Source organism: Schistocerca americana, chromosome 1, assembly GCF_021461395.2.
Source record: "Schistocerca americana isolate TAMUIC-IGC-003095 chromosome 1, iqSchAmer2.1, whole genome shotgun sequence".
Classification (NCBI taxonomy): domain Eukaryota; kingdom Metazoa; phylum Arthropoda; class Insecta; order Orthoptera; family Acrididae; genus Schistocerca; species Schistocerca americana.
This window is the reverse complement of record NC_060119.1, coordinates 828,924,713-828,941,152: the sequence shown is the minus strand read 5'-3', so window position 1 is coordinate 828,941,152 and position 16,440 is coordinate 828,924,713. Positions and strand designations below refer to the sequence as shown.

General features: G+C 41.4%; 1 protein-coding gene across 3 annotated transcripts in view; it reads right to left on the bottom strand.

Moving 5' to 3' along the window:
• LOC124546417 (F-box/LRR-repeat protein 2-like) overlaps nucleotides 1–16,440 on the bottom strand; it is a 58,915-nt gene that overhangs the window by 15,569 nt on the left and 26,906 nt on the right. For all 3 annotated transcript variants that reach the window (XM_047125036.1, XM_047125037.1, XM_047125038.1), the window contains one exon: nucleotides 1,963–3,265. In XM_047125036.1, the coding sequence (XP_046980992.1) occupies nucleotides 1,963–3,252 (1,290 nt within the window). In that variant the 5' untranslated portion in view covers nucleotides 3,253–3,265. The remainder of the gene's footprint in view (nucleotides 1–1,962; nucleotides 3,266–16,440) is intronic.

Genomic DNA, 16,440 nt, shown 5'->3' with positions numbered 1-16,440 from the left:
CTTCCCCATCAGTATCACCCACATCTGTGCAGCTTCGGTCAGATTGTTGGCCCATTTCACTACTGTTGGATATGTCATTGCATTTGGTCCATCAGAATTTCACAGTCATCTGTGTGCAATTTAGACATTTTGCTCACAATAATCGTACTGTCTCATGTACTTTAACATTGGAATATGTTTCCTGTTGTTGCACCATTTCACTTCTATACTGTGTTGCAGCTGTTACCCATATTGCAGCAGAACTGTCTCTGCAGGAAACACAGAACATGTACTCTCTTCTGATAATGTACCACTCTTGTTGCACTATGGTCTTAGCCTTTGATGTTGTGTGTGACATACTTTCAGGAGTCCCCTCATATAAAATTGTGCATGAACTTATGTCACCTGTTTAACAAAATAACTTTGTTTTACATGGTGCACTGCTGCTAGTGTAGAGTTTGCCTCTGGTGGAGCTGGAATAGATAGTTGTGGGTAAGCGTATGGGACCAGTTTTACATAAACAATAATTACAACAATAGGAACCTGAGAATCCCATATATTGTGATAAGGATATTGTGGAATTCATGAGAGCATTTGAAGGGCACTATGGCTGGAGTGGAAAGGATGTAAAGGAAAGATGACCTCATTTCATGCCTTAATCTGAACAAGTTTTAGTCTTGACACAGCAATCCACTTACATATTAAAAACTTAGGATCTGACAGATAACAAGTGGACGCCTTTCTAAGTATTTTGGAAATAATAAATGTAGTTATTGGATGAGTAGAAGAGGGCAGTGTCCAGGAGCTTTGTATTTGTACAAGGTCAATGGGTTGGTTGTGGGAAAGAAACATCTGAGGAAGGCTACTTGGAAAGGTGATGAAGAGGTGGCTATGCACCACATGGTGACCATAAGGAAAACAAATAAGAAATTTTGAGAGGTAGTCAGAACTAAAAGTTTGGGTTGATACAATAACAGACAGAAAAGAATTGTGCTGAAATTTCCTGGCAGATTAAAACTGTTTACCATTCTGAAATCTGAACCCAGAATCTCAGCTTTCATGGGCAACATTGTTACCAAGTGAGCTATCCAGGCATGCCTCATGACCTATCCTCACAGCTTTGCTTCTGCCAGTACCTCTCTCCTATTTTCCAAACATCACAGAAGTTCTCCTGCATATTTTGTGGCATTATCCCAGAATGAATTTTTCACTCTGGTGGAGTTTACATTGATTTTGAAACTTACTGCATAGCATGCACACAGTTTTAATCTACCAGGAAGTTTAAAAAAAAATTATTATCTGTAAATCAAAAATAATGAAACCAGTGGTATACTTGAGGAATTCTTTGTTTAATAGAAGTCGTCTTTTACTCCGAGAGAATGGACAAGTAGTGAGAGAGATTTTCATAAAACTGTATGATAAATAAATAAATAAACTTAACATTACAACAGATGAAGGAAAGCACTGGATCAAATAATAGTAACACAAAATTTCGAAGCTGATCTGATTTTGTTCTGCAGTATGCTGCTTCTTCAAAAAGGTCAAATAAGAAGTTTGAGTCTACTGGCTATTTATGTTAGTAGCACTCACATAATATGGATTGAGGAATGAAGGTACCCTAACTAGACAGCTGCACAAAAACCAGATAAAACATCTGAATTTCCAGAAATAGCATGTACTGGTGATGCAGTGAAAGAAGAGGGAAGACAGGAGGAATAAAACGTTGTCAAAGGACTGTAGTCACTCACATGCTCCAATAAAGATGGGAATACCAATTACAAATACAAATTTTTTTGTTTCCTCTTAAAGGCCAGAAAGTCAATCAACAGTTTCCCTTTGTTCACTTTGGCTCAGTGGTGATTTTTGTAGAAATTTTTCGTGTCTGTGATGTATTTGAAGCTTATACTTCTGACTTCCATATTTATGACATTCAGTTATTGATTAATTACAAATGTGATCAATGTATAACAGTTGTATACTTACAAAAAGTTCAGGTGCTGAATTTCGAAGTTCTTCAAGCTCTTCCAAGGTGGATCCATAACATGCATTAATTCCAAGAAATTCAAGATGTGGTAAATAAGTCTTCAGGTTGCTAAATGGAAACCCTAATGTACAACACGAATCAATCCGGAGTGTTCTTAGTTCACTGAGTTGCAAGATACCCGTCAAGGCTGATGGCTGTAATCTCCAGCAGTCAGTTAAGAAAAGTGCATTTAACTTTGTGCACTGTTCTAAAGTACCCAAATCCTGGATACGCACACATCCAGATAGATCCAGTATCAACAAATCTGTGCAATTTTCTATCAGTTCTAAGCCTCTAGCAGTAATATATCGTGAGTCTCTCAGCTTTATTTCCTGAAGCAAAGGACAACAGGTACACAATGCTAATAAGACATCATCTTGTATGTAAAATGCACATGTAATACTAAAGCTTCTCAGTTGTGTAAATGATGATGTCAGAAGAGCACATGTTATTTCTACTGCATCAATATTAGCAACTCCTTGAAAGTGGAGGTCTGTAAGAGCAGAAAGGTCCTTCAAGGTGCTAAGTATTGCAGCAGTTTCAAATGTCCCTTGTCCATTGACATATATTTCAAGTTTTCTTAAAGAATGTTGGCAGTTTTTTAGTAATGGTAATGCACTAATCTCATCATTTGTACACCAATTAATAGTAAGGCTGCGTAACTGTGGCCCCTTTTTGTCCATGAAGTATGTTATGTCCTTAATATCATAATATTGATTAGAGAAATCAACCTCTTCCAGCTGTGGTGCACCATCAGCAAGGGGCTTCAAAACAAGGGATGAATCAATGTAACCTATTGTGCTCTCTGGAAACAAGGACCTTAGGTTTTGCATGCTACCTACCATATCAGCAAAGTCTTCTCTTTGTAACAAAAAGCTTGGGAGGTATAACTTAGTAATATTGAGGCACTTTGTAAGAAGACAGTTTATCAATTCTTTCCTTGCAATTAAACTGCAAGATATATGTAATGTTTCGTCACTATAAGTTGCCTCAAAACCATCAGGTATGTCAGTAAACTGCAGAGTTGTTAACTGAGGTATTATCTGAGCCACTTCAACAATTTCTGCTTCTTTTGCTTCATCAGATACTTGGTACTTTCTATGAGACCACACTCTCTTACACTGTGCTGCTTGCTTCCATAACGGGTTAATATGCAAAACACATGTGATAAGGTCTGAATCGGGTAAGCACACAAGAATTTCTGTAATGACTTCCAAGGGAAGATCTTCCAAATTTTTTCTGCAACCCATACTGCACAATGATCTGAAAACAACAGAAACATATTGTAAACAACAATAACAATTAATTCCTTGTTATATACAATTCTCAGAGCTTAATGAAACAAGTGAACATGAGTACTATTAAAATAATTCAAAGTCATTACAGAAATTTAAAATTAATTTTGACATTAAAACATTCATTATATTTCCTGCATAAACCATAAATTAAGTTGTTTAACAAATCACTTGTAAGTGTTACAGACTTTTCAAGTGTGTGTATGGAGCCAGTACGCACTGCATAAAACACTTTGTTGTTCAAGAATTATACTGTCCTGGACAGCAGCATGAAACAATGAACAGTATGAAATAATGCTCTTCACTTTCCTATCTCCATTCTGTTTCTTGCTTCCTTTTTAAAATCACTTTACCAATGAGACATTTACTGAATTTTTGGTCCTCAATGGAAGAAAATGCTATTGGCAGTCATATTTTAATGAATTACAGAGGGTCTAGAAACATGTAGCCACTGTTTCATAGTTAATAACTTTGAAACAAAATGACATATAATTGTAATTTTGTGCAACATAGTCCATTGTTTTCTCAACAGATCTTGGCATGTGTTTTCCAGCAGATTTTAGCTACAACAAGATGGTGCTCCAGCACACTACCACAGAGATGTCAGAGCCTACTTTTGGATGAAAATCTATCTGGATGATGGACAGATTGAAGAGGAGCTGTGGAGTACCCACCACAGTCTCTTGGCTTCTACCTATGGCGGGACCGAGAAAAATGAAGGTTATCAACAGAAGCCAGCTACACTGAATGAGCTATGAGAAACCATTGAGGCATCCTGTGTGTTTATCACACTGACAACAGTGACAGCCATAGTTCAGTCAGCAGTTCAGTAGCATTGACATTGTTTAGCTGCTAATGGGGGTCACGTTGAACACATAAAATATTCTTCCTTCCATACAAGAATTATAACAGTATGTCATTTTGGTCCATTAATATTGACTATTAAAGACTGCCTGTATTTTTCTGGTCCCCTCTGCATGGTCTTAGACAGATGTGTCATTTTTCCAGCACATAATCTGCAATCTGTGGTAGGAGGTAATCTTTGCTACACTGTGTACTGGTTTGTGGAGTACTACGCAAGTATATGTATGTACAGGGTATTTCATAATCAAATGCTAGCTTATTAACAGATATCTTTTTTTGGGGGGGGGGGGGGGTGATAGGAATCCAAAAGATGCTGAATTGAAACGTGTTGTTCAAGATAAGTGGAAACTTTTGGGACAAAGCAATAAAATTAGGAGCACAGACAATGTACAAAAGAGTACAAAAGACTATCATACTAAATGGCATCATGTAGAGCACACCTCTTTATGTATTAAACAGATATTTACACTCTGAAAATGCTTAGAATGATAATGAATTAAAGATGGATCCACCGCATAGCAAGTACACAACTTATTGTTCTGTTTTACAACCCAAACATGTTTCACCACAGTTATGGTACCCTCAGTGGGTTTTTCTTCTATTTTCCTTTCATTTTACATTGTGTGTGTCCTATGGCTACCAATCAAAATGAGCCAAGGTCTAAATTTGTTTCATCAGTGTAGTATCTGCCTAGTCCTGAGCTGTGTTAAGTTTGTTTTATGTACCAAATGTGTTTTTGTGGAGTTGACCTGAAAGTTTTCTCCTGCTCATTTGTAAATATTGCATCTTGCTGTGTTGCTGTGGCTTGGACGTATGTTTCACTGGTTGGCAGTCACAACCCATGCAATGTAAAATAAATGGAAAATAAAAGAAAAAAAACTGATTTATGATGCCACAATTGTGATGATACATGTTTGGGTAATAAAACAAAACAATAATTTATGTACTTGCAAAAAGGTGGGCCTCTTGTTAATTCATTATTATTTTTCTGTAAGCATGGGAACTGAGTGTGATGCTTAGAATGCTTTAGCCCGGATTTTAAGCAAGTTTGAATGACATGTTACCAAGCAATGCCAAAAAAGGAATGGAAAAGTTCATCTTTGTATTAGGTCTAAGAGGTGCTAATGCAGAAACTACATTTTAGGGTGGAAAGTGAATAGATCATTGCCTCAGAGTCCACACAAACCTCAAGTGAACTGATAACATAGCTAACATCTCTATTGTAAAGCAACTGGCTTGGAAAACTGAGAAATGACTACAGGCCAAACTTTCTCTTTATTGTATCAACAGGTGGTGGGAGCATATGCCTGCTGGCACTGCAGTAGTCTACACTCTGTAATGAGGAGCTGACATATATGTAACTCAAATAAGTTGTTTTGTTGTTTACCTGCGTGCTGTGCACTTGAATTCAGAGAGCTAGCATTGATATAGCAATTAACACTTTTCATTTTGTGACATGGACTATTAGTTTCACCTTCAGCACCATCTAAAAGATACCAGAGCTAGTTTTTCTTTTCTTATTTATATTTTGTGTGTATCATAGTTTTACTAATACAGATTTATATCATGTGCAGCACCACAGTTGGGTAGTTGGAATGCTGCAGAGCAGCCAGTTGGTAGACAACAGGGTTAATTTATATCTGTTTTGTTTATCTTCCATTTTCATTCAAATTTTAATACTGTGATGGATAGGGAGTATGTTTGCTGTTTGCAGATGCAGGAGGAACTGAGTGCAGTTCACAAACACATGAAGACGCCTTTGGTTGTGGTCAGTCATCTGCAGGCTGCTGCCTTGACTTGTAAAGGCAGTGAAAAAACTGGTGCATCACTTGGGACACCTCAGGCATTGCTTGTTTTGCCCACAGGCTTTGCTGTTGGGACAACTTTCAGTGTAAATGATGTGGACGAACCGCATTCGTGACAGAGTGAGTAGTGAGCTGTAACATGATTGTATTGCTCGAAGCTGAGAGTCAATGTGGGGCCTGACTGTGTGGCCTTGCCCATTCACCATCCAAGTGAAGTGGCTGCTCTTGCAGCAGGGTCTGAGTAGGTACACAGAGGGGGGCCAGGGGAGGGGGGATTTGGGGGGGGGGGAGGGGGAAGGTCTGCTGGTTATTGGTGAGCTCCAATGTTCAACACATAACAGAGCCCCTTAGGAAAATAGCGTCCAGGGCTGGGAAGAAGTCCTATTTACATTGGTATATCTACTGAAGATGCCTCCTACAAGTTGTGGAGGAGGCTCTGAATGTGGCTACCAAAGGTGTTGGGTGCTGTTGACTTAAAGTTATGGTTCATGTCGGTACCAGTTATGTCTGAGGCCATCTTTGGTTCATATGTGTGGCTGGTGGAAGTGGTGAAGACTGCTGGCCTCCATTGTGGTGTGTGAGCAGAGCTTACATAACCAGAATTGATTGGGGTCCTTTGATTTGTAGCCAATTGGATGATCTCAACATCAGGTTCTGTCAATCCTGTAATGGCCTTGGCTGCAGATTTCTAGACCTGTGTTAAGGGCTGGAGAATCATTGGTTTCACCTTGATAGATCAGGTATGCACTACACAGAGAAAGCAGATGCTCAGGTAGCAGAGTACCCATGCAGTGCACATGCCTATTTTTATTATTATTTTTTTTTATTTTTTAATGGATAGGTGATAGTTTGAATTCCTCTGATGAATTCTCAACATTGATACACAGTGAGTGAAACTGGATCATTTACAAATTAAAGTCACTTTGAATGTCAAAATTGTAACAGTAAGTTGCCAAAGGATTTGTAACAAAGTTCCTGAATTTTCCACCCTCCATGAAAGCTGTCATGCTCAAAATGTACTCGGTACTGAGAGCTAGATAAAACCTGAAGTACGAAGCTCAAAATATTTAATGAAGCTTGGAATGTTTATTGCAAACATAGGTTAAACACCAAAGGAGGAGGAATTTTCATAACAGTTGACAAAATATTGTCTATAGAGGTCGAAAATGAGTCTGATTGTGAAGTTGTCTGGATGTGACTAACCAACCTAGGTGAACTCAAGTTAATCATCAGATTCTGCCACAACATTTGTAGAATTACTGAGTCTACACTCCGTGGCATGGGAGTACCCCAATCAAGTAATATTGACTGGAGGCAACTTTATCATACCAAGTATAAACTGGGATGTCTATGGATACGCTTCAGATGGTATGGACAGTTTTTTGAAGTATTTTTGAACATGTTTTCTGAAGACTGTCTTGCAGGTCATTCAAAAACCCACACACAATGGATATATTTTGGATTTTGTAGCTACAAACATAACCGACTTAATCAACAATTTCAGTGCAGGGTGAGTTGAAAAGGACTTTAAAACTTTGGAATGATTAGAATTTATTGAGATAACTTACAGAATCAGTAGATGTCTCATTTTGTGCAAACAACATCAGATGCACAAAAAAGCGTCAAGTGTCATTTTGGTTTGACATGACTACCATTTGTGATGTGGCAAACATCCCACTGATAATCAGTTTCATCCCACAATCATTGTAGCATTGTGCAACAGCAGTGTAGATTCGATTTTTCAGGTGAGCTAAATTGTTTGATAGGGGAGGAACATACACATGGACTTAAATGAAACCCCAGAGAAAGAAATCCAATGGTGCCAAGTCTAGGGATAAAGATGGGCACTTCATGGCCAATCCACCAACCTGGCAAGCGATTATCGAGGAAACCTCAAACTTCCATGAGGAAATGAGTTGGCCCACTATTTTGCTGGTAGTAAATCATCCCATCATGGTCATATTCATCAATCTGTGGAATTAAAAAGTTTTCAAGCATATTGAGATGGACAACACTAGTGACAGTTCTCTCCATGAATAAAATCTGTAGGGCTGTCACAGATGTGTTCCAGGGCTCCATGTGGTTTTTCGCCACCCAATATTCTGTAGTTGTGGATGTTCACCATGCCACTGACATGAAATGCTGACTCATCGGTGAAGATTATTGTCTTCAGGAATGCCTCATCATCCTCTATTGGATGAAACATCTACACACAGAATTCTCCACAAGCAATTTTATCTGCATCACTAATGTGCTGTGCCATTGTGAACCTGTATGGTTTCAAGTGTAAACATCCATGCAGTACTCACCAAACAGTCTTTTGTGGAATGCCTGTCTCATGAGATGCATGTTGTGTTGGTTTTTGTGAAATGCATGCAAAGCTCTCCCTACCTTGTTTGACATAATTATCGACACATGGGTGACCTGGTGTTTTATCATGTCACAGTGAACAACTCATCTCAACAAAGTTCTTGTGCCAAGAGTAAATTGTAGGCCTGCTTGAAGGTTCTGTAGCATACTCGGTGTGAAATTTATGTCAAACAGTTGTTGCAGCATTCATTTCACGAAATCAAATCACGCAGTGAGCACACTCCACACCAGCAAAAGTATCCACCTGGAACTCCTGGTGGCAGAATGGGGTACTGATACACTACATGAATCAGATTTAAGGTTGTTTGCTACAAAATGACATATCTACTACTTCTGTAAGTTACCTCAGTAAATTTCTACATCATTCGAAACTTGTAAAGTCCTTTTTGAATCAGCCTGTTTAAATACAGGATTTAGTGGTGATGATGTCATCATATTGACAATGATTACTAAAGTTAAGCAAAATGCAGGTCATGCATAAAGGATACTGCTAATGGAATACTAGTGCGACCAATTCTTCAGTACTGCTTGAATGTTTGGGACCCTCTTAAGGTCAGAGTAAAGCAAGAAGTCGAAGCAATTCAGAGGCCTGCTGCTCAGTTTGTTACTGATGGGTTTGACCAACAAGTAAGTATTACAGAAATGCTTCATAAACATCCCTGGAGAGAAGACGATGTTCTTTTCATGAAATACTGTTAAGAAAACTCAGATGTGTGGCATTTGCAGCTGACTGCAGAATGATTCTACTGCTCCCAGCACAATTTTTTGTAAGAATCACGAAGACAAGATAAGAAAAATTAGAGCTCATATGGTGATGTGTAGAAAGTCATTTTTTTCCCACACTCCATTTACAAGTGGAACAGGAAGGTATGCAGTACCCTCTGCTATGCACCGAACGGTGGCTTTACAGAGTATGTATGTAGATGTAGTACATAACTCATTAGATACACCATATTGATGGTGAGCCTTGGCTGGCTCATGCTATGCATTGGATTAAACCTTGGTGTTTAGTCTCCTGCACTTATCGTGATTATGCTGTTATCCAACCTTTCTGTGGGTGGTAGCAGCGGTGTGTATCAATATCTGCACCTTGGACTATCTTTGGCCTGGCGCTAATAGTTTCCGACTGGGCTGTGTGCGGGCAGTTGGGCGGTTGGCGTGGAGCAGCGATGAAATTTCCGCGGCGCGTGGTTTGGCCAGGCCCGCTGGCGACCTCAATGCAGCGTTGAAGTGTGTGGTGCTGTTCCCATTGCTGCAAGGTTTGTGGCTCACCGATCCTGGACATGAAAGTTGAGTTTTGACTTAATCTACCGGCAAGTCACGACTGTTCACATTGTGTCGTTTGGAGTTCGTTGTCGGTTGCTGGAATACTTCTGCCAGCAACAACATGTGTTTTCAAGTTGGCAAATTTTAGCCACCCTCCAGTGGAGTTTAACTGTACTTGGTTATTTGAATTGAAGTGCACCAGTGGAATCTTCTGCCTTGAGGCCATTAATGTTATGGTTACTTGCCCTGGCCGTTGATGTAAATTCAGGCAGTGTATTTTCCTTATCGTGTTGTCACTGTCAATCACAGTGTGTAGTTTGACAGCTCAATGTATGTATGGTTGTGAGTGCCAATACCTTCTACATTGTTCCATTAACTCCCTGTTGCGTGCTGGTCAGGTGAAGCAGAGGTTAGCTTGTCAGTGGGTCCATTGACTAACTGTTGTTTGGGTTGTCGTCGGATTGACAATGGTTGGGCCAACTGCCTTTCTCACCTAAGTGAGGGTTAGTGTTTGAATTCCAGGCTGACACTCGGAACTTCTGAGCACCCTTGGGTGTACTGGCTTTTCTTGTTTGTTCTTGTTGTTTGTACTTGTATGGATTCTAGTTAATTTTTAGATTAAGGTTGTTTTTCCCTTAATGCTGCAGAACTGTTTTACGTAAAGCCTTTAGCATTTTTAAAATTAATGTTATTGAGTCTTAAGTGTTGGGCCTTCAGCCGATTTTGAATTTAAGTTGTTTGCCTTCAGCCTAATTAAGGAACTGTTTCAAGACAAGGCTTCGCCTTTTAAATTTCTGATTTTGGTTGAACTTTAAGTTATTGGCTTTCAGCCGCTTTTAAATTAAAGTGGTCTTGCCCTTAAGGCATGAGATTGTATGGTGCATTCAGCTGCTAATTAAGTTCTAAAACTAAAGCTGTGGTTTTTTAAAAGTTTTTCTTGGTTCTTGTAATGTTTGATCAAATAAAAGGTTGTATGTTCGAGTGTAACTGACAGCCACTTATCTGGGCCCCTTTCCACAACTTAAACTACTTGTCTTGTGCTGTCCTGCGGGTTTCGCAGGGCATCTCAATGGTAGCAGAGCATGGCTGTGCTTGTGCTTGCCATTCTAGTTGCTGTCAGTTTCACTCTTGTTTTGTTTCTGTTCTGTGGTACCATATTTTTTTGTTTTCGCTGTTACTTGTTTCAGGTACTTATCGTCATGGCAGTCAGACAGTGTCTGGTTATCGGCCTGCTGAGAAAGGACCACCTTGTTTACAAGTTGGCAATAAGGCACCAACTGGTTGAGGGCAGTGTTCCAGAATTGGTAACCAGTTTGCGTGCTACCGTTCTTCAGCCGATTGACATCACGCCAGCGGTGGTGGGTGAGACAGGAGCCGCAATTGAATTTTTGTTTGGTACTATTAAAGGCCTTGAAGACACTATTTGACTTTTGGAGGGAACCCAACATGGTGACAGTCAGCTGAATAGGGTGTGGGCACAGTTAATGCATTTAACTAATCAGATAGTGGATTTAAGCATGTTAGATTTGGAAGATCATCACAAAAAATTAACCATTGAGTTGCGAACTTTGGTGAGCACATTACAGTTTAAGTTTATATGTTTGGAGTTGGATGGGAGGGAGGTTGAAAATAGGGACTTGAGCTGTCAAGGAGAGAGTGAGGGCCAGCATGGGGTGCTACTGTTACATCCTCTGTCAAGTTAGATGCTGTGTTTGCCAAGTTGCGTAATCCTCTGGCCTATTTCTTCTGAGATATTACTGAATTGTTTGTGGAGCGACTTCATCAGGTGGAAAAATTATTGTGGTTATTGGTTCGCCTAGAACAACATGCAACCACCTTTCGTGTTCCGCACCAAGTAATTTTGTTGTTGCTGTACCCGTTAGCTAGAGGCGAGTTGCAGAACCTCCTCTCGTGAGCCATGGTGGAAGGGTTTTCCTTGCTGCAATGAAGGGAGCTCATAATTAGGCAAAGGTTGACCACCAGGGTTCATAAACAGCTTAAGTGTCATTACATTTTGGGAAGTGCAGTGGGGTGAGGAGCAGTTATATCAGTATGTTGAAAGAGTTCAGACATCCTCTTTGGCCTTGCTAATTGATTTACCTGAACAAGAATTGGTCTCTATCATTCTTAGGGGAATGCAGGCGGTGGATAAGTCACATTTTGTCTTCCGTAAGCAGCCTTCAACCTGGGAAGAGCTCCCTGACGCGGTCATAACAACATCTGCATTACCACTTGAGAACTATGTACATCATGAGGTTAAGGGATGGGACATCGGCGCAGATTCCACAGTATCTACATCCACTGAAGTTATCAAAAGGGAACCCCGGTGTTGTTTTAGGTGTGGCAGTAAGGCTCATTTGGTGCACTCTTTGTTCAGCCTCGTGCACCCAGAGCCAATAGACGACACCAGGTTGGGCTGTGAACTCGGGTTCAAGCTTTCAGACATTGGCGTACTCGGGTGGTCACTTGCTCATCACACCCCTTGCCTTACATTTGTTCTCAGGTGGGTGCTGAGCTGGTTTGTGCTCTTTTGGATTCTGGTAGTTCCTTTTCATTATTGTGCTTCAACAGGTTTTTGGAATTTGGGCATCTCACAAAACTTTGGTCGGTCCCTTCACCGGTGCAGAGATGTCGAGTGGCCAATGGCCAGGTGTTGCCTCCGTATGGTTGGGTCCGGGGCAGTATATTGGTCAGCGATTTTTCGTGGCCTATGTCGTTAGCCTTGATTGAGGAACTGCCCATTAATCTAATTTTGGGGTGTGATTTCATCAATAAACTGGGTTGGTCTTGGATTATTCTGGACCCACCCTTTTCTTATTTTCTGGTGTGATTTCATCAGTAAAACTGGGTTGGTCTTGGATTATTCTGGACACACCCTTTTCTTTAAATTCAATCCTGGAGAGATGTTTGGCATTTGCAAATGCACGAAACCTAGTGTTTATTGACCTGTTGTGGCATTGGCCGTTGAGGCCGTAGCTAACGAGTTTGATCTGGCCCATCTCTTGCCCCATCAGGCTTCTCAGTTACGAGATTTTTGCACAGCTTTCCCCAGCTCCTTAGTGATAACCTGGTTGTTACTAACATTGTTGATTACCATATCCATCTGTCCAAATTATTCAGGTCAGGCAGTCCCCATACCACCTCTCACCCCTTAAGGTGAAATACTCAAAGCTAAGATATCTCAGATGCTCCAACAAGGAGTGATTAGGCCTTCTACATCTGCTTATGCTTCCCCAATATTTCTTGTACCTAAAGATCAGGGGCATGATTTCAGACATGTGGTTGACTACTGCTGTTTCAGTGCTAAGGTTGTCCTTGAATCAGTACCCCTACCTGATCTGCATAATTCCTTTATTCGGTTTGCTGGTGCTAATTGGTTTATGGTCCTTGATTTGAATCAGGCCTATTATCAGATTCCGTTGGCTGAAGAAAGTAAACATGTTATCGCATTTTGTACTGACTGAACTTGTTTGAGTTCAACAGAGTTCCTTTTGGACTAGCAACTGGAGTGGCTGTGCTTACTCATTTGTTGGATAATATCCTTGGTGACTTGAAGTTAGTCTGTGTGTATAATTATTTGGACGACTTGATTATCTATAGTCATATATTTGAGGATCATTTGGAGCATATTCAGCAAGTTCTTTTGAGATTACAGGGAGCTGGGCTGACCGTTAAGCCTAGTAAGATGATGCTAGCTAACTAAGCAGCAGGTATCTTTCTTAGGTCATATAGTGACGGGTCAGAGTATTCGCACTGCCTCCACCTACTGATAAGTGGGGAATTCCTAAATTCATAGGCATAGCAAAATATTTTAGGCATTTAATTCCCAATTTTGCTCATTTGCAGCACCCTTAAACCAGTTACGCTGGAAAGGCACGCATTTTGAATGGGGTCCCGCCCAGGAGGCTGCCTTTGAATATATTAAGGCAGTGATAGGCAATCCTCTGGTTCTTGGGGTACCCAATTTTAATAAAAGGTTTGTTGTTCAAACTGACACTTCTAATGCTGGTATTTCAGCTGTTCTCCTCCAGGAGTTTGAGAGGAAGAGACAGTGATTAGCCTACGCATCTCATCGGTTAACTGATGCCGAACTCAAGTACTCCATCTATGAGTGTGAGGCTTTGGCCATTTTATCTGCATTAGAGAAGTCCCACTTCTACCTTGAACATCGGGTTTCCCAATTAGAAACTGACAATCAGGCTTTGAGCTGGGTGTTGGCTAGGCCATGCAAAACTGGTCAAATTTCCAGTTGGGCAGTATGCATTTCGGCATTTCAGTTTGAGGTTATTAAACATCCTTCTGGATGTCCTCAGCCAGATGTTTGCCGAAACTACACCTAGTGAGAAAAACCAGCAGGTAGAGGGAGATGGTCTTAATTGTATGGTGTTGGGTGAAATTCACTGTGGTATCGATAGCAACGATGCCACGGCATAGGTGCAAGTTTGTAAGTTGGCACTATGAGACACCGACGACAGTGCCCTCTAACCGGTGCTGTGGAGCTCTATGACCGTCACTCCAGATTCAGCCCATTTGATCAAAAGCAGATGGCCTGGAAACATCGCTTCAACTTCAGAGGGTGTTGGCTTGCAATTGAGATTTTGTACTGCTTACCACGGGTCTAACGCTTCGCTGATCTGTGCAAAGTTATATAACCATTTATTAACTTGTTTTTGCTATAGTCAATATCTGTAATTTGACACTCAGTACCGACGTGTTTTACCTCAGCTGTTCCTACTCGCCTCCTTCCTTTGGCCAACCTTTCAGTTTTCAGGAGCAGACCCACGCACCACCTTCCAGGCGGGATACAAAAGCTGGTGACAAGGGTTCCCCCTTTCCTCTCCTATCATTTACTTTTTTGCTCGGTACTGCTTTAGCTTTTTTTTGATATCCCCGTGAGACCATATGGGTGCATCATTCCTTCCCCCAGTCACTATAAGACTTTCATTTGTGTAAACCATGACTTTGCCATGGAACAGGCTTCACTGTCCGATATTGTACGTTTTCAGGGTCAGCAAATGATGCAGCTGCTTGCTGCCATAATGGACTGGTCACACTACAAACTGCAGCTACTATGGCACCTCCGATGCCACTGACTGTACCGATGCCATCGCCGACAGCACCACCATTTCGTGCCCTCAATCCTGACATTGAATGTTAGCCAGAACACATCGCCCAGCTCGAGGCACACTTCGCAGCATACAACATACCAGGTACAGAGCGGCTCGCTTTTCCCAATGCCAACGCGGGTGTTGTGTTGTATCATGTGCTCATGAAGTTGTTTCCCACCACCCGCCCAGAAACTAAAACTTATAAAACTTACGACGAAGTGATTGACACTTTGAACTCCCACTTCCGTGATAGTGTAAATGTGGTAGCTGCATGCTACAAATTCTTTTGCCTCTGACGTGGCCCTACTCAGTCCAATAAATCTTGGTTAGTGGACCTTCAGGGACTAACTTCTGACCATGACTTTAATTGCTCATGTGGATGCTCATATGCGGATATAATGATTAGAGACGCTGTTGTGTAGAATGTGGCGGATCACCGCATCCACAAGCAAATCCTCAAATTTAAAAACCTGTCTTTGCAGGAAGTGGTGGACTTGCTAGATAGACAAGATACATTAGACATGGCTACTTCCGCACGCGACGTGCCACGGGTGTGTGTACTGTTAGCATGGCACAACATGTGCGCTCCCGCCTGGCCCCAGCACGGTCAGCCATGCAGCGCCACTCACACGCATGTAAACAAAGTTCATGCCTGGCACCCACTGAGAAACTGAAATCTTGTCCGAACTGCTTTTGTGCCCACCCATGGGACAGTTGCCCATCCCATCAAGCACAGTGTTATTTTTGTAATATGAAAGGACATGTGCAAGCAGTGTGTAGCAAGAGAAACTCTAGTTCACAACTTGTCTCCCGTTCGCGTGACTTGCGTAGGCGTCACCACAACAGAAACTGCCTTGCTCATGATTCACATCAGCCTCTGGACGTTAATGCCATTTATTTAAAGCCTTCTGCTTCACATGCTCCAACAGCTCGTCGTGTGGATCAAGCTTTGCCAGTCACTTCCTCTCGCACTTAGCACGATGCGAGGCAACTTTTTGTGACTTTACACATTTGTGGATGTTCTGTTTGAATGCAGCTGGACACTGATGCGTCAGTTTCTTTACTTAACAAATCAACGTTTGACTTGCTTGGTTTGCCCCTGCTTTGTTGTTCACATTCCACACTGACTGCATTCACTGGACAGGAAATCTCAGTGCTCGGCATGTGTAGTTTGCAAGCCACATATGGTGCAACGACGCCTATAGTGTCTTTCCATGTGCACTGCTCTAGTGATGCTACGAACATTTTTGGCATGGATGCATTTGAACATTTTGGCCTCGCAATGCAGGACAATGTACTCTGCGTCAATGCTAGTGACCATGCAGACAGTCTTGCCACACTATGTTATGATTTTGCTGAACTCTTTTCTGATGGCCTTGGTTGTGCCACAGACTTTGCAGTGCATGTTGTAGTGAAAGACAATGCCATGCCTATTTTCCGGCGCGCACGCCCGGTACTGCACACATTGCGCGATGCCATAGCTACTGAGCTTCAGCATTTGCAAGACAGGGGTGCCATTGAACCTGTTTCTGCCTTGCCATGGGCTTCGCCATGGGCTTAGCCTATAGTGTGTGTGAAAAAACCAAACGGTAATCTCCGTATTTCTGCTGACTTTAAGTCTACAGTAAATCCACAGACAGTGGTAGCTACATTTCCCTTACCACATCCTGAAGACATTTTTGATAAGTTTAGTGCTGGAAAATTCTTTTCCACGATTGACTTGTGGGACT